This window comes from Engraulis encrasicolus, chromosome 9 (genome assembly GCF_034702125.1).
Source record: "Engraulis encrasicolus isolate BLACKSEA-1 chromosome 9, IST_EnEncr_1.0, whole genome shotgun sequence".
NCBI lineage: Eukaryota > Metazoa > Chordata > Actinopteri > Clupeiformes > Engraulidae > Engraulis > Engraulis encrasicolus.
The window spans coordinates 46126084-46143455 of NC_085865.1; the positions used below are offsets into that span (position 1 = coordinate 46126084).

General features: G+C 41.7%; 2 protein-coding genes across 2 annotated transcripts in view; one reads left to right on the top strand and one right to left on the bottom strand.

Moving 5' to 3' along the window:
- LOC134455900 (microtubule-associated protein 4) overlaps positions 1-3656 on the top strand; it is a 170695-nt gene extending 167039 nt beyond the window's left edge. Inside the window, exon 17 of the mRNA XM_063207256.1 lies at positions 4-3656. Coding sequence (XP_063063326.1) covers positions 4-8 — 5 coding nt within the window. The 3' untranslated portion in view covers positions 9-3656. The remainder of the gene's footprint in view (positions 1-3) is intronic.
- A 2632-nt stretch (positions 3657-6288) lies between these two features.
- On the bottom strand, positions 6289-10877 carry chmp4c (charged multivesicular body protein 4C). Its single transcript, XM_063207231.1, has 5 exons — positions 10454-10877; positions 8881-9058; positions 8090-8198; positions 7165-7282; positions 6289-6805 (listed from the first exon to the last, which is right to left on the bottom strand). Exons 1-5 carry the CDS (start codon positions 10683-10685, stop codon positions 6744-6746), a joined length of 699 nt encoding a protein of 232 aa, XP_063063301.1. The 5' UTR covers positions 10686-10877; the 3' UTR covers positions 6289-6743.
- Between the last annotated feature and the right edge of the window lie 6495 nt (positions 10878-17372).

Sequence of the window (17372 nt, forward strand, 5' to 3'; positions counted from 1 at the left end):
CAGATTGAGACATTCAAGCTCAACTTCCGTGAGAACGCGCGTTCGCGCACGGACCACGGCGCCGACATCATATCCTGGCCAGCCCTGGGTGACAGCCCCGCCCTCCACCACCACCGAAACCCACACCACCACCGACCACCCTCCACCCCCCGCAGCGTCTCCCTCCACGGCTCCCAGGCGTCCGCAGGGACCCCAGCCTCCCCATCCCCGTCCCCTGCATCCCTCGCCTTCTCTCCCCAGGAGGTGGCTGGTGCGTCGGGGGTGAGCTCGTCGAACAACACCACAGGGTGCGACCCTACCACCCCCAACCCCACCCCCACCTCCACCCTTGTAATTCCCAAACAGCCACCACCCCCACCCCATTCCAACCCACCTCACCTCCACCAACCATAGCCCCTCTCCTCCCACGTAACTCCATGTGTGTCGCTGGTGTCTACTAACCTCGTGTTCCTTCCCTGGTTCACCCATGTTGGCTGAGTTGGTATTTGGCTGTATATAATACTGAGCTTCGGGCTGGGCAAGGGTTTTATGATGAAGGGGGGCGAGAGGGTAGAGGGAGGGGGGGCGGTTGATTCTTTTTTTGAAAGGCTTCCTGGAGTTTCACTTGTGCTCGCCTGTAACTCTCGGGTTCTATGTACTAAACCATGTTAAAAGAGTTGGGTCAGTGGGACCTTTTGGTTCTGGGGACGGCTTGCTTGTTAAATGGTTTGTTTGTTTGTTTGTATGACTCTTTGTTTGTTTATTTGTTTGTTTTTCCCTGCCGAGTGACATTGAAGAACCCTCACAGTCTCCCTTCTCAGCCTCGCTCCATATTCATCAGCTCTCACAGCAAACTCATCTTCTTTCTCCTAAGACTCCATATCCCATGGTCCTCTCTGATCCATCAGGCTCATATTTACACACGCGAGTGCACAAGTCTTATTTGCCGTTTTAGCATCTGGTAAGCACAGTATATCCCTCTGGCTATTACTGGTTTTAAAACAGACGATATAAACAGTAAATTGTGAATCCTGTTTCCATGTTCAACACTGACTCTCGTTTAACACTGTCATGTATACACACACAACATGCACCGTATAGACTTGCTGGTCTGGCAGTAGTCATTAAGCATTAAGCGTCCTTACATTGTGGGTGTCCAGGCTGAAAATGTGTATCCCTTCTCATTTCACACACTGTAACTTCTCCCTTCTTGTGGAAACCCTGTGTCCTGCCTTTTTCGGTATGAGAGCACTCGCATTTACGTACAATATATAGTCTCTTTTAGCAGTTAGACTCTTGAAATCTCTTTAAAACTCTGTGTTTTCGTGATGCTGTGTTTGAGTGATAATTGTAACTCTGAGCTTTTTGTCATTTTGTTAGTTTCGGTTCTTTGGAACTTGTTTTCCTCAAAGGTTATTTTTTTCTGGCTTTTTTTTCTTTCTGTAGTCCTCAGCTTTAGTTTGGTATTTTCTCTACCCTTCTCTCTCTCTAATCCTTATTTTCCCCATTCTCTTGAAGCAATACAGTGTTTGCCTATTAAGGATGTGCAAATCATCACAACTCTATACGCACACGTCTTCAGCCCTACACAGACAGGCATGCCATGCCATGCGAGGAACGTCTTTGATGTGAGTTAGCATGTCGTTAAAAAAAGGGACAGAGGAAAACGAACCTGGACTCCAGGTTGTGGATTAGTTGGGCTATTGTAAGGTCACATATTGGTCAAATCCTAATATGGATGGTACCAGTGTAATGTCATCTGAAACATAAGTTGGCTTGATATCTATTTTAGCTGTAATGTTGGTCTACACTTGGATACAAGACATGGAAAAATAATACCTTTTACAGACTTGGAGTAGGCCTAGATGATTTACCTAATTCAAACTTCTCACTGACTGAGGAGTCATACTATTACGAAGAAGCTGGTTAAGTGAATGTCTTGTGGATTTCAAATGACTTTTGATTCCACGTCTGGTTTAAGATGTTTAAAAAGGAAGGCACAAGGACGTAGCAGTTGGGGCTGTGGTGGTCTAGCGAAAGATGTTGAGAACATGACAGTCTTCGGTATGTGCCTCCTTCTATCTCTGTCTCTCTCTCTCTCCCCCTATCTTAAGAGGAGCATCAACTCGCTTACGCCTTCTTTAGAAAACAAGATCTATTCAAGGGACTGACATTGACTAACAATGTTCAACTAAGTAATACTTAGTCAGCCTATGTAGATATATAGAGCTTCTGGAGAATCCCTCTAAAGACTGTGCTTGTGACTAGCTGTGCTTGCTATCCTATCGCAGGTGTGCTCTTTTCACAGACGTGGTGTGTTGTTTCGGCACAGGTTTGTTAAGCGTCAAAAAAAGGCAGCCATATTGGTGTTTCTTTGGGAGTTTATGAGTGGACTATTTGATGTTGCTTATTCCTCAAGTAGCAATTTTTCTTACAGTTGCCTCTGAATAGCGTTTTGTATGTGTTGACAGATATTGTGTTGTTTTTTTCCCCTTATAAGAAGCAAACACATTGATGCTAGCATTACAGTGTTGACATTTGAACTTATTGTTATGTAGGCTCCAGGTTCTTCTGAATGTTCATGACTGCTGTTGTGTTGAAGGTTAAGTCAGGGTTGTGTGTTTCTTAATGCGCTCTCATAGCCAGACACCGGACAAGACCCACAAAGAGAATGGAGTTGCAAAAATTGATACCTTTTTAATTTGTCTTTGTAGCAAAAAAAAATTTAGTAAGGAAATATCCAGACCTAGCATCCTGTCACAAGCACAAAACAATACATAGCCTACTTAAGGAGGATGAATATTATGGACTCATACACTACAATATTTATAAATCAAAAATTTTACATACGTGTTGAGCTATTCTAAGCATGCTTCTTTTTTAGCACCTTATGGTTCAGTGATATCGTGGACAGTTAATGGAAAGAATATCCGCTGATGGCCTATCGGTTTGAGTATGTTGAGGTGTTGAAGTGCCCCAGACTTGAGGTTTGATTGATTGCCAATGAAAGGAGACTTTAGAATCTGCCCCCAGACAGCTTTGAAGTATTTATTTTATTATTTTATTTGGAAAAGGGGGTGTCCCTAAAGAAGCTTCTATTGTTTCTTTGTTGTAGCCAATACATAGCAATACATTGAAATAAAAAGTATGTAAAAATAAAAAAATAGAAACGATTTACTGTGCCGAAGAATTATCCCCAAGAAGAATTTTAAATTTTCCTTGTTTCGCTTTTAAAAGCAGCAGCATTATGGATGTGAAACTCATTTGCTTAATTTTGAGGTGACGTAGGTCTAGATATCAGTTCAATTATGAAGTTGATCTGGCCTACCTTGGGTCCATGCTTGGCCCTGAATCAAGTATGGGAAGGTGGGGGGTTGTGTGGTCTGTGGACTGCAGGGGTCTGCAAGAAATATGGAACCACTCTCTGCCTCAATGGCGTAGATAGTCACTATGACAGCAATTCACAGTTGACTGCTACCAGTGTAATGACATCGACTCTAAATTCTTACAGTTACCACTTGATCACTAACCAAAATCATCAATCACGCTTCAGGCTTGCTGTTCTCCTTCTTTAGTTGCTTAAATTTAAATGTAAATATATATATTTTACCTGTTTATAAGCCCTTTATTATAATCAGATACCCACACCATTACAGTGCAACATGAAGTATTTGAATTATTAACCCTATTCAGACTGGGCTTTTTTGGCATTCCTGGGCCTGGGGGGGGGCTCTTTTGACCCCCCCCTCATAACTCATGAACGGAATACGGTATGATCACCAAACTTTGGGGAGATGATCTACATATGGACATCTATGAATGACATAATTTTTGTGTCATTATCTGGTATTATGACGTCATTATGACATCATCTGATTATAATGCCCAAAATCTTGTGATAATGTATTTTCTATCAAATTTAGGTAATGCACTTAAATGTTAATGATTATATGCTTCAGACCACTTTAATGCTCGCAAGGCTGTCTGATGCTAATGGAAATAACAAAAAAATATGAAAAAGGAACAATAATGAGACTTAGATCAGTGATTTTCGGTCAGACATACCTGTCAGAAAACCGTTGCCATGGCAACTGCAAAAATGATAAACATAATCTTTTGGTACTAAACTGTTGCCAACTAAATTTTAGGAAAAGTCACCAAGTTTCGTAGTCATAGCTTAAGTCGTTAAGGAATTATACGACATCAAAGTTGGTGCGGGCACTTTTAGCCCCCCCCCAGTCTGGATAGGGTTAAAAAGCCTATTATATCCTATTGGTGAAGACACATAAACAATTAAAATGAAGCTACACGTTTTATTTGCGGTCCATGTAGCCGTCTTAGGGAGTTTTCATTATTCTGTATCGTAATGGCTAATATGATGGCATAAAAAGGGCTAAGTTAAACGAATGTTTTCCAAACCCGGCATACACCATGGTGGGCGCAGGAGTATGAGGCCCGCTGTTCAGTTTCTCTCATGTGCTTCAGGAAGAGTCATTTACGAAGGAAAGACTTGATGCCTACCGCGTCCATCTGTTCTAAAAACTTCTTAGTCTTAAAACAAAATGAACTCCTGAGAAGCACAAGCTCAATGCCAACCCCCTTTGGCATCCATGGCATATTTTCAGATGCCACACACACACACACACACACACCAGAGGTTTAAGGGACATAGAGGGATAGGATTGGTTAGCACTGACTGACAAGCCCTGGTCATCTGGGGTATCCTGTAGAACAGGAAATTACTGCAAAAGGTCAGAGGTCAAGCGGCTGCCTTGCTGGCAGAAGTATGGTATAGCCACTACATGGCAACCCACCTGAAGCTGCCAAGCATAGCCTGGCCTCATTGGACCAGAGATCAATTATACCCCCCCACCCCACCTCCCTTGGCCACCACGTCTTGCGTGAGATGAGATGAAATAAACCTACGTGTTCCTGTGCTCCATAGTACTGCCGGTCGGAGCCCCCTGCTAGACCCGCTTATACGATTAGCGCACACATAGTGTGCAGGCGTACTAATAACACACAACATCATAGAGCATGCAACAATACATGGGATCTTAGCTAGACTTGTCATTTGCAGACATTGCCATTTGCAAATCTTTTTTTGTCTGTTTTCGTTATTTTTTTCTCATTTTGATTTCATTTTTTTCCATTAATTCTGAATTTTATTTTTTTGTTTGAAAGAAGTGTTTATTGTGGTTAATTGTTAACTAGTGATGTGATTATTAAACAATAAATAAAATTTAAAAATGATTAAACACCTTGTTATTTGTCTCATTTAAAAACAAAACATACCAAAAGTATTAAGTACAGTAAGATTGTTTTAGAATCATGTTTTATATGCAGGTAAATATTGTTCATGCTGGAGGCACAGAGGACAGATGTACTGATCAAGATGGCTTCTATTAAGATGATTTATGTCCACCAGACCGTGGCAGCTACCAGTGAAGAACAGCTGCAGCCCATGGCAGGTGATAAAGGGAACATCTCCACTCAGTGTGTGTTGACAAATGAAGCTTTGGCGATAGGGAAAGGTCTGACAGAAGGTCAATGTTTAGTTGTAATTGTGGAAATAAATATGTAACCATTTGATTTTAAGAGCATATACAATGCCTGTTGAGTGTGACCAAACTGTGTGTGGATTTAGGCTTTTTTCCTGCCATTTCCTTCTACTCTCTGTTACAATCATTTTACCGTGTCTGATTATAAAATCATGATAAAGTATGTGATATAATTTGTATAACTTGTATGAAAGAACCCCGTTGAATGCTTAGACATTTTCAGACCAATCTCAGTTGGTTCAACATTTAGTTTGTACCTACAGATGACCTGAGGGTGGCACTCTACACAACAAATCCACATTCTAGACTCCAGTGTGCTTTCTAAGTGGAGATTGACTGAGCTGTTGCACAATGGCTTTTCAATAGGGCAGACCTAACCCTTGTAAAGTGTTCGGGTCATTTTGACCCATTTCAGTTTTTTTGCTTAAGAAATAGTATCTTAAAAGTAATCCAACAGCTTGGATTGAGTTTACTCACTTTCTTCACCATCTCCTTATCTTTCTCTGAATCTCCCACTCTCAAAAACATATATACACAGAAATTCACAAGCATGATGAAGGGAACATGAGGGTAGATATGAGCAATTAACCTTTTAAAATTATTTTTCTACATACCCGGGTCAAAATGACCCGAACAACTTCGATGTAACAAAAACACAAACACCTTACAAGGGTTAAGAGCACTAGTAAAGCTTGCAGCATTTGTAAAGGCAGGTTTAAAAATAGCAAACAATCAGATTATAATCACATATCGTCAATGTGTTTATTTTTCAATAAAACAAGCAGACATTTTGGTTATTTACAATTGATGCACATTTGGAATGTGGACCTGTGAAAACAAGTTTCCTTCATCTTTGCAAGTAGGTGGTAATATAAGAAAAGCAGTTATGGAGATTTATAGGCTACTGTATTAAACTCACTTCCCTTCATATCAGTCTGGTAAGACCATAGTGTATTTTAGTCACGTGCCATTTAAAAACATAAAAAATGAGATAAATAAAGATGGATGAAATAACAGATTAAGGTTAAAACAGAACGCGCTCACAACTGGAGAGCAGACAGACTTAAAATCCTTCATTTTACATTGATTGGCAAGTATTACAAGTGCAAATTCACTTCTATATACAGTACATGTGATTAGTAGAACTTTGATCCTTCGTTAGCCAAGCCTCTACCCTCTAGATGACGTTTACCAGGGACCCGTTTAGGTGGCCCAGGAAGCCAACCTCTTCATATCTGCATCGTCCTCCACACGCTTCTTTGATGCTGTAGACACACAAAAATATGACTTACTTCAGAGGTCCTACATGATCTCTCAATGTTATTTAGTAGAAGAACCTAATTGCATGTCAAATGTATGGCCATACTGGACAAAAATAATTTAAAATCTAAGGAAACGTATTTAACAATATGAACTTGAACATCTTCCCAAACACAAAACTACATTGAGACTTTTTTTAAAGGAAGTAGATATGAAAAAAACATACCCCTGGATAAGACCCCAATGTAACCCTGAAAATGTTTTGACTTGCATATAAAGGCATTCTATACTGACAGGCAAGGTGTCTGGCAGTACGGGCTTTTCATGTTCAAAGGACATTTCTCTACACAGGTATGTGACTTACGCGTGCGATGACTGGGTCTCTCAGCTGGCAGTCTGCTGGAAGGCACGCTGGGTAGCCTGGCTGTAGTCTTGGTGTCCTCCTCCAACTCCAGTTCCTGTAGTTCAGCCATGAGGTCATCCTATCGTAACACAAAGAACATATTTACCTTCATAGTAAGTGCATCATACTGTTTGCAATGGATTCATAGATCGGCAAGCCCAGTCTGGATGGTTAAGCTGATCACTGGACTTGTGCATAGTAAAGGTGGGGAGTCAGACTTCAGACTTCAGAAATCAGACTTGTAAATTGGGACTCCAAAGTCCAAACATCACCAGGGGGCTGCGAGCCAGCATTCTCCCCCGTACTACTTTCGACCAGAGGTACCCTGGCCTGTAGGGCTGCACAATATATCGAAAATGTAGCGAAATTGCTATATCAAGAGTGGCAACATACGTATCGCAAAAATGACTTGATTATCGCTAACAAGTAAAACATTTCTGTGCAGTCAAATCACTAGCTGAATATAAACAAATACACAAGAAGCCCGCCATGACCAAGCCGCGCCCCCTCACACAGACCGACAAATTAGTGACAAGAATTACAATCGGCTATATTAATAATATCTGAATATCTGAATATCGCTTGAATATCGTTATCGAAGTGTTGCACGCCGTTATCGAGTATGGCATTTTTTCTGTTATCGTGCAGCCCTAGTAGCCCGAGCATGGTACCATCCCCTGCGGCCTCCTTCTTAGGGACACTTAATGGGCAGCCCCATTGCAAGGGGTGAGGCATATGCAATTTGGGAGTGTGCACTGTCTGCCATGTTGTGCTACGTCATAATGACAATGGGACTTGGACCAGTTGAGCTTTCTCTTTATGCAGTAGCACTCACACACAACTTTGTATTTCTGTACAACAAAAAGCTGGTCTATCTTGCCCATACCTCATCAAACTCATCTCCAAATGGTCGCGAGATGGCATCGTTGATCTCCTTGGCTAGATCCTGTTGCTCTTGAATGTCATCCATTAGCACATCAATCTTATCCATGTCTCTAAAGGAATACAGCCAAAAAGATTGACATTATTTGCTATGACATAGATCAGGGTTATTCAATAGGCGGCCCGAGGGCCACATGCGGCCCAGGTGTGGCCCTCAACTGTAGCAGTATACATTTAAGTTTTGATACTGCAGTACAACACTTGATTTTCTTGAGAATCTCCTGCTTGTCTTTACATTCACATTCAATTTGATTAGGTTTTAGTTTAGAGGAACATGTTTAAAAATTGTTTGTAGACTACTGATTTGAAGTAGTTATTGAAGTCATTTCTGTGTTAGTGATGGCTGAAAATGTGCGGCCCGACTGAAGTTCTAGGTTTCGAATTGTGGCCCGATTAAAAGTCTAATTGAATAGCCCTGACATAGATGATATGCGAAACTTAATATATATGGGTGTGAGTGTGCATGTGTGTGTGTGTGTGTGTGTGTGTGTGTGTGTGTGTGTGTGTGTGTGTGTGTGCGTGCACGCACGCGCACAAAGCACTTTGAGACAACTTCCTAGTTGGAGTGCTGTGAGCCTACAAAAGAATTTTGATTGAGTTGATTGATTATTCAATTTGACCATTTTGTGCTTATAATTTATTTTTTGGTGCCAGCCAGGAGAGTTTTTCATGGTCCTGGCAATCTCTCAGCAGATATGTGTTGCTCAGTGTATGTCAGTCCTCCAGTCAACTCACACTCGCTCATGGACCTTCTTCATGGCCTTGGATGCATAGCCCATGTTCTTGAGCACCTCTGTGTTCATGCTGGAATTCTCCAGGGCCTCCCTCTGGAACTCGATGGTGGATAGGGTTCCATCTATCTGTGTCAGCTGCTGCTCGTAGCGCTTCTTCCTCTTCAGGGCCTGCAAAGCAGCTGGGCAAGGCAAGGACTGGCATCATCAGTGCACTATATTGGGTTATCCAGGAGCTGAATAATGAGCTTTTAATGACATGGGACAAAATGAATGTGGTTTTCATAATCTCAAAGCTCAGTGAAACTGAAACGCAAAGAATAATTTACATAGCGAAGCTTTACTTTGTGAAGCCTTCCCTGTGCCTGTTGACAGTCTATTTGGGTGGGCTTAGAGCGTGGCTTTAGGGTCATTCCGTGTCAATTCACACGCCTTCCCCACGTGACTCTCTCCGATTTACCCGATATCTCACATACAGGTACCTTTTGATGTCAATTGAAAGAATACCAAGTATTAGCACCATACGTCTAACGGTGGCGGAGATGAAGCCCACCAAAGTTGGGGTGCCATGCCCACTTTTCAAGCCTGTGAATTGCATATAAAATTTACAAGCAGATTTTGAAGGAATATACAAGCCTAAAAATCACCATGGCCCCTCAATATGACCCTGTCTACCAGATAATGTACTTACAAATAGCATGCCTTGATTATTTTTGGCTATATTAAGCCTTAAAAACTGAATTTGTGAAAAGCGTGATGAAGAGTCTTGCCATTTTGGGGTTCCAGATCTTGGTAACTATGTATGCTTTGGGAGTTACAGGTATAATTGATTTTCCATCATATTTGGCAGCTGTACAGTGTTTTCCAAAAAAGTAGGGCTCTCAGACTTTTAATGATGGAATAGTAGGGACTCAAAAACAGCTTTTGGACAAAATGACCTTACGGTACCCTCTACTTCAGGCCTCAAATTAACCATGTGGACACTTGATGCCTGGAACGCCCTTTTAACCCCATGTACAGTAGCACTGTATCAAACATTCAAGCTAGGAACAACTTTGTTTGTCTGTTTTTCTCGTAAAGAATTCACGTTTGGCTCGAGTTACTGTTGTGGAGGTAGGGTGCTAACACTTGGTAGGCCTATTCTTTCAATTGACACCAAAACGTACCTGTATGTGAGATATCGGGTAAATCGGAGAGGGTCAAGGGAGATTCTAGGGAATCATGTGAATTGACATGGAATGACCCTTTATTTACCGCAGCGTTTCACGCTGTGAATGGCCGAGGCTATTCTTACTAAACCAGACTGACTTGAAATTGCTCGTGCTTTTAAAAAAAACAACAGGCTACGCCCGTTGAGAGTGTGCGTAACATACCAAATGCAACTCGCCTCCAGTCACGACCAGTTACAATGTCACACTCAGATTTCCTTGTGATAAATTTGAGTTGTTAAAGGGCGCGCGCCCTGATACACATAATGGGCATCACTGGAATAACAGAAATGATTTAATTTGGTCAAGACTAGGCCTAAATAAATGGCCTTCAATGCCTTATCAGGTGAATAGGCCATCACAACTTACCTCTTTTGTTTCTGGTCCCGTGCTTTTTGGCGATGGCAAGTTCCTGTTGAATTTTACCCTCTAAATATTCTTGCTTTTTGGTAAGCATAGTCTCGGTCTCCCGTAGCTTTTGGATGGCTTCTCGTGGAGTCGCTTGTTCTCCTCTGGATCGATGTTTTGATTTGGAACTGGATGGGCTGGATTTTGAGCTCGAACCAGCACCACCACCGAACAACTTTGAAATCTTACTCATGGCTGCGCTTCTCGGTAGCCAAAACGTTAGTAAAATATGCGCAAGAATATATTTACCAAATTGCCGAAACGACCGGAGTAGGACTGAAGTGCGCAAAAAGTTGTGATCCCCAGGGACTAGACGTTTCTCGCATTCAAAATGCTGGAAACTGCGTATTTCCGGTAGGCAGGTCAGACACCTGCTCAGGTGTAGCGCGTGGAGTGTGATGCTTCCTGATTGATTTTGCAGACACCAGTTACATGGTGCCAACTAAAGTTTAAACTCACTACAAAGTATCTTGCTTGGTGGTGGGTGAAACTAGTTTTTCTGAGTCTCAGTTTTAAAATAAAATGTTTAATTTGTTGTGAGTTGCCCATTCTTAACCACGCCCAAGTAGTCAATCACCTAAATTGTTCCCCATATTTTGAAAGGGAGGGGTGGGCCTGTCATGTAGGCAACCTAGGCTACACTGGAACTGTTCCAAAAACAAAGAAAGCCAGTTGCAGGTATCTGAAAGCAAACTGAACAAAATAAAATTGAGTAGACTATCAGGAAACAACTTAGTCAAGTTAAGTCAAGTCAGCTTTTATTGTCACTTTCTACATATGCACAAGACATAGAAGGAAAATGAAATTACGTTTTCTCTCTATACCATGCCAGGACAAGACATATACAGGTACAAGACTGAGAATTTACAGACTGACATAAAGTGCAAGACAGGACAGGTAACAGTGAAGAACTGGTAACAATAAGTGGTCAATAATAAATAGGCCTACAGTACAAATGAACATTTAACATTCAACATTTAACATTGAGCATGTTAACAGAAGATAAGATAAATATAGAATGTAGACATTACAATAATAGAAATAATAACAGCGACAGTAGCAGTTGTAACAGTATAATAACAATAGTTATACAAGTTTGGGGTAGCAGCATTGTAGCAGCAAGTTGTATTGTCTTTATGTTCCAGGACTGAGGTAGTGCAGGTAAGGTGCAGTCCCTAGTACAGTGTGTGTGTGTGTGTGTGTGTGTGTGTGTGTGTGTGTGTGTGTGTGTGTGTGTGTGTGTGTGTGTGTGTGTGTGTGTGTGTGTGTGTGTGTGTGTGTGTGCGCGCGCGCGTTCTTGTGGGGTAGTGCAGGTCCAGTCCAATAGTGGAATACAAGTTCAATTGAAGTATTTTATTTGTCACATACATGGTATTGTAGTGAAATGATGATGTATGTCATCAGCTCTGTAGGTCATCAGCTCTGCATCTTAAGAATTAAAGAATTAAAGTAAAAAGAAATAAGAGATGAGAAATAAGTACCCAAAAAAAAGATTATTTAAAAAAGTCTCTGTTCAGCAGTCGTACTGCCTCGGGGTAAAAACTTTTCCTCATTCTTTCTATACTGGCCTGAATGGTTCTGAGTCGTCTCCAGGACTTTAGTAGGGTGAACTTGTTGGGGGGGTGAGACATCCTGCATAATTTTCATAGCCCTGGCTCCCACCCTCTTAGTGTAAAGACCAGTGGTAAAGACCTATGAGTCCTGGAAGGTTGGCTTTGATAGTGCGCGCACCACTCTCTGTAGGTCCTTCTGTTGTTGTCTTGTGCTGCTTCCAAACCAGGCCGTCAAAAAGTCCTAAAGTCAAAGCTGTGCTGTACTACACACTGTGCCATCCAACGTGGTCCATTGTAGTCCAGAGGTCAAGTATCAGCATTTAGCAGCATAGTTGGAGGTGCAAGTCTCATAGTGGAAGCAGTTCTTGGAAGTGGAGATCAGAGAGTGCAGATAAGGTGCAGTCACGTGAAGCAGTTCCATAGGTTGTGTGTGTGTGTGTGTGTGTGTGTGTGTGTGTGTGTGTGTGTGTGTGTGTGTGTGTGTGTTTGTGTGTGTGTGTGTGTTGTGTGTGTGTGTGTTTTGTGGTGTGTGTGTGAGGTGTGTGTGTGTGTGTGTGTGTGTGTGTGTGTGTGTGTGTGTGTGTGTGTGTGTGTGTGTGTGTGTGTGTGTGTGTGAGAGAGAGAGGTGTGTGAGGTGTGTGTGTGTGTGTGTGTGTGTGTGTGTGTGTGTGTGTGTGTGTGTGTGTGTGTGTGTGTGTGTGTGTGTGTGTGTGTGTGTGAGAGAGAGAGGTGTGTGTGTGTGTGTGTGTGTGTGAGAGAGAGAGAGAGAGAGAGAGAGAGAGAGAGAGAGAGAGAGAGAGAGAGAGAGAGAGAGAGAGAGAGAGAGAGAGAGAGAGAGTCTTAGCTTCCTGTCTGCCACTTAGGTAATGCTGAAATATTAAAAGGCCTCGTTTGTAATATTTTCCCACTAATTATTATTACAATTATTAATTGTAACAAAGGTAGGCCTACAGAGTTTGGTCAAATCCACATCTAACTGATCAGAGCAAAACAGCATGTCACACTTTGGTGGTACATAGGCCTACTCAGCGGTTCCCAAACTGAGGGTCGGGACCCCTTCAGGGGTCGCAGACAGAATGGACTTCTTTTTTCTTTCTTTTTTAACGGCGGAATGTTAATATTTAACACAATTCCATAATATTGTAAGCAACAGTACTGACTTACAAGGTCAATACATGTTTTGACAATTAGAATTTAGGGTAGCCTAACACTTTAGGCCTAGCCTACTCGACATGTTCCTGCATAACACATTCATAGCAGCTGTTATAAAGTCTGCATGAGGCATTCATGATTTAGTAGCCTACAGTTCCCTGCTTCACAAAAAAGGCTACAGCTGAAATAATGTTATTTTTGTTGTTGTTGCATACATTGCTTGTACAGATGTTACATAACAAGATTTTCTTTGTCTTCAAATTTACATCATCCATCTTTCCAGCCATCCATCCATCCAGTTTTTTTCAGACTTTGTTTGAGGTGGTGTAACAGAGGCTATCTAAGAGTTGGCGTGGAACGTTGGTAAACCTCACTCCCAAAGCCTCACAGTGTCGATGCCATTGGACTGGGAGACTGGTCTCTTGGTCCAGCGGTATCGTACTGTGTCTCCCATTACCGGACGGTTGTAGTTGACGAGGTCGCACGTTAACACCCCGAGGGGGACGAGCAGGTGCAAGATGACCTCCGTCACAGTAGCCCAAATATGCAAAACGATTTGTGATTTTTTTTTTACTTTTCTTTGAATTTATTTGTAACTGATCCCCCATTATCAACACAAAGTGTTTAATATGGTTGGTCAATGTCAGATCATGCATATTAAGCACCGTTTTATGACTTCTGAGAGTTTTTAAGGATAAAAAGAGAGACCCATATTTCAATAGGCGAAGCTATATTAGCCTAGCCATTTCTTAAGGTAGTGCATTCTATCTGAATTTAGATGTAGGCCTAACAATTGAATTATTTAGCTTAAATTAGGAAATGGATGGAAATAAAAAGTAAAAGTGCCCACACCAACTTTGATGTCGTATAACTCCTGAATGACTTAAGCTATGACTACGAAACTTGGTGACTTTTCCTAAAATTAAGTTGGCTACAATGTGATACCAAAAGATTAGGTTTATCATTTTTGTTGTTGCCATGGCAACGGTTTTCTGACAGGTAGGCCTACGTCTGACCAAAAATCACTGATCTAAGTCTCATCAGTGTACCCTCCTTATTGCATACTACTTATGGTATAGTTATTCCATTCCTTTAGCATAACTTTACCTAATATAATATTGGCTTAATTGATAATAATTCATTTATGCTCATTTATGCTCATTTATGCTAATTTGATGGCATTATCGCATGTAAAATCAAACAGCTACTTTTGTGTTTACCAATGCACATTTCACCCCATTTTTTTTCTTCTTTTTTTCTCATTGCTTGTTTGTCTTATGTACATCATGCCCTGCAAATTTGGTAATAATGTATCCTGTTGTTGAACGCTGACCTCTTGCGGCAATGTTATAAGAAACTGAAGCCGCTTTGCCATATCTACGACGTGATTTTGTCACATATTTTTTCATATTTTTTGACATTTTCCATAGCATCAAAAACCTTTGTGAACATTTGAAGTGGTTTGATGCACATATTAACTGAAATTGATGTGCAATTGGACAAACCTGACTTATCCAGATACATCGCTAAATTACAACTGTCCATTGACGACCAAATTCTGTGTTTGCCAGAACCATACAATCTAAATGATGGCTGGCATGCCACTGACGGCCAAACACTACCCCCTGTACATTACCATGATCTGTATAATTACTTAATTAAAACCCCAGGCCCTTTTACAGGCGAGGCATTACAAGCCTACAGATCTCTGGAGGCGTACAATTATTTTGCAAGTAGCAATGTCCAGAACATTAAACAGCACGATGTGTCTCAATCAAGCCCTGTCACTTTTGTTGCTGCTACAGTGACTCCAGGACAGAGGGCAACGGAAGCAAAATAGCAGCCATGGGTGTGCATCAAGAGAAGTGGGCCTATTGCTGCAACTCACTGCACTTGTGCAGCAGGCTTGGGGGAGGCCTGCAGTCACATCGCAGCTCTACTCTTCGCCATCGAAGATGCCACCCAAAGCAGAGACAGACCAGGGCTGTCTTGACATCCCCTGTGAATGGAAAAGGTGTGACAGTCAAAATGTCATTAGCTGTCCAGCTGAACAACTTGACTTGTCTCATCCAAGGCATGGCAAGACAAGCACTAGAAAGAAAAAAAGAGGAAGGCAACATCCGGTCTATCAATGCAGGAACACAAGCAGGCTTTAGCTGAGCTATCCAAGATCCTACCCACTGCAGCAATTTTAGTCAGGGACAGCAGTGACACTAACACGGCATCAGAGTCTGAGGAGGCTGGGCACTTCCCACAGCAAACATATTCGTCCTGTGAGTGCCATGGAGATGCAGCATTAGAAATTAAATGTCCTTAAATATAAAGACCTGACCTCAGTTGAAATCCTGCAGGTAAAAGATCCAACCTTTTGCTTAGATTCGTATGGAAATTTAAAGAAAACACACCAGTATTATGACCAAGTGCAAACCCAGATGTTGGTAACAAACTGTGGCCAGTGCAACTTCGTTATCTGGACTGAGCCAGGTCTCATCATCGTGAATGTGCCACGTGATGAAGAGCACATAACTTATGTCTTACAACGCACTAAAGTTTTTGTGGAAACATTTGTCATACCAGAGCTCATCAGCAAGAAAATGGAAATGAGTGAATGTGATGATAATTCTGCAATTTGTACCTGCAATAGACCAATGTTTGGTAAAGTCATAACCTGTGCCAATGAAAATTGCCCTGTGAGAATGTACCACTACTGCTGTGTAGGTCTGAAAAGAAAGCCAAAGCAGTGGCTATGTCCTGCCTGCAAATTATGTAAATATTATTCCTAAACAATGTAAATATGTGCGTGATGTAACTAATTCCATGCAACACTTTTTTCTCTTTCATGTATCGTAAATACCTTGATAGTTATTTTTAAAATGTGTCTCCATTAAAATGTTTTAAATGGAATCTATACTGTTGGGTCACTTTGTGCTAACAGGAAAGACATACATCTGTTTGCAAAGACAATGTACATTTATTAAACATGTTCATATATTCTTCTGTTATACAACACGGCCATAAGAATACAATAAATAAATGAATGACTGAAATACAATGCAACATTGAACTAGTTACACAGACAAAAGTAATACTATAATACTATGTTGTGCATAACAGTCTCCTTGCAGACACAAACCCCAAATTAATTACTTAATAAGCTTTTGCTTAAAGGGGTATGCCACTATTTTGGGGCTTAATACAGTTAAAATCGTTGGCCGGGGTTTATAAAGGTGGTAAAGTGTCTTATTTTTCATGTAAAGCGTTGTCTTGCTTTAAGACAAGTTAAAAGAGTGAGTATGTAGCTAAGCTAGTGAAAGTCAATGGATCCGTGTAGCATATAGCATGCTACATGGTTCCATTGACTTTCACTAGCTTAGCGACATGCTCCCTCTTTTAACTTGTCTTAAAGCAAGACAACGGCGCTAAGCTAAGCTAGTGAAAGTCAATGGATCCGTGTAGTATGCCTAATTCGCCTCACCCACAGATGTCAATGTACATCCTTCTTTTTTCCAGAAGGAAAACGAAAAAATCCCACACCCTGGGCCTCAAATTTTGCCGTACAGCCCCAAACACAACAGGTTTTCGTCATGGTTTTAAAACGTATACATTTGAAATCTGTGAAAATCTGAATGTCGCGACTCTGTTCTGACAGTTTTGGTCTGTGAGCCGTTCGCTTTCTACCACCTGGAAGTGTTCCGCGCCCATTGTTTACAAACATTCTGAAATCAGGTATAGAGCTTGAAAGTGACGTCACTTCCCCCGATTTCATGGGACCTCAACAGCGTTTTTTAGCCGAAAATCGTAGCATGTAATCCAATGGCGGCAGGGGTGGAGCAGGAGAGGGGGGGGCATAGGGGCCAGGAACCCCCGGCCTCACCACTTGGGGGGGCCCCCTGCCAGTGGCTTTCGATTGCCAAACATCTTGTAGGGGCCCCATTCTATGATATTTCGTGGGCCCAACGCCTCTGACACATCTCCCGCCCCCCCGTCTAGTGCTCGGCCCCTGAATGGCGGTATTAAAATGATATTTAGATCCCCTTCAAGTTGTGCCACGAGCCACATATGTTGTTTCTGATATTTTTGTTTCATTTTTCGTACGAACCCCTAAACTTTTTAGAAAGCTGTGTTTCTTCACATTTTTCATGCAGACGGCCTCAGAGCAAAACATTGATGCTTCT

Bases quoted from the DNA above. Each gene is read 5' to 3' on its own strand.
- chmp4c (XM_063207231.1), bottom strand. From the start codon at position 10,685: ATGAGTAAGATTTCAAAGTTGTTCGGTGGTGGTGCTGGTTCGAGCTCA. The intron at 9,059-10,453 runs GTAAGTTGTGAT...TGCCTTGCCCAG, and splicing joins CGGGACCAGAAACAAAAGAG to CTGCTTTGCAGGCCCTGAAG. The intron at 7,283-8,089 runs GTATGGGCAAGA...GTGTTACGATAG, and splicing joins TTGGAGATGAGTTTGATGAG to GATGACCTCATGGCTGAACT.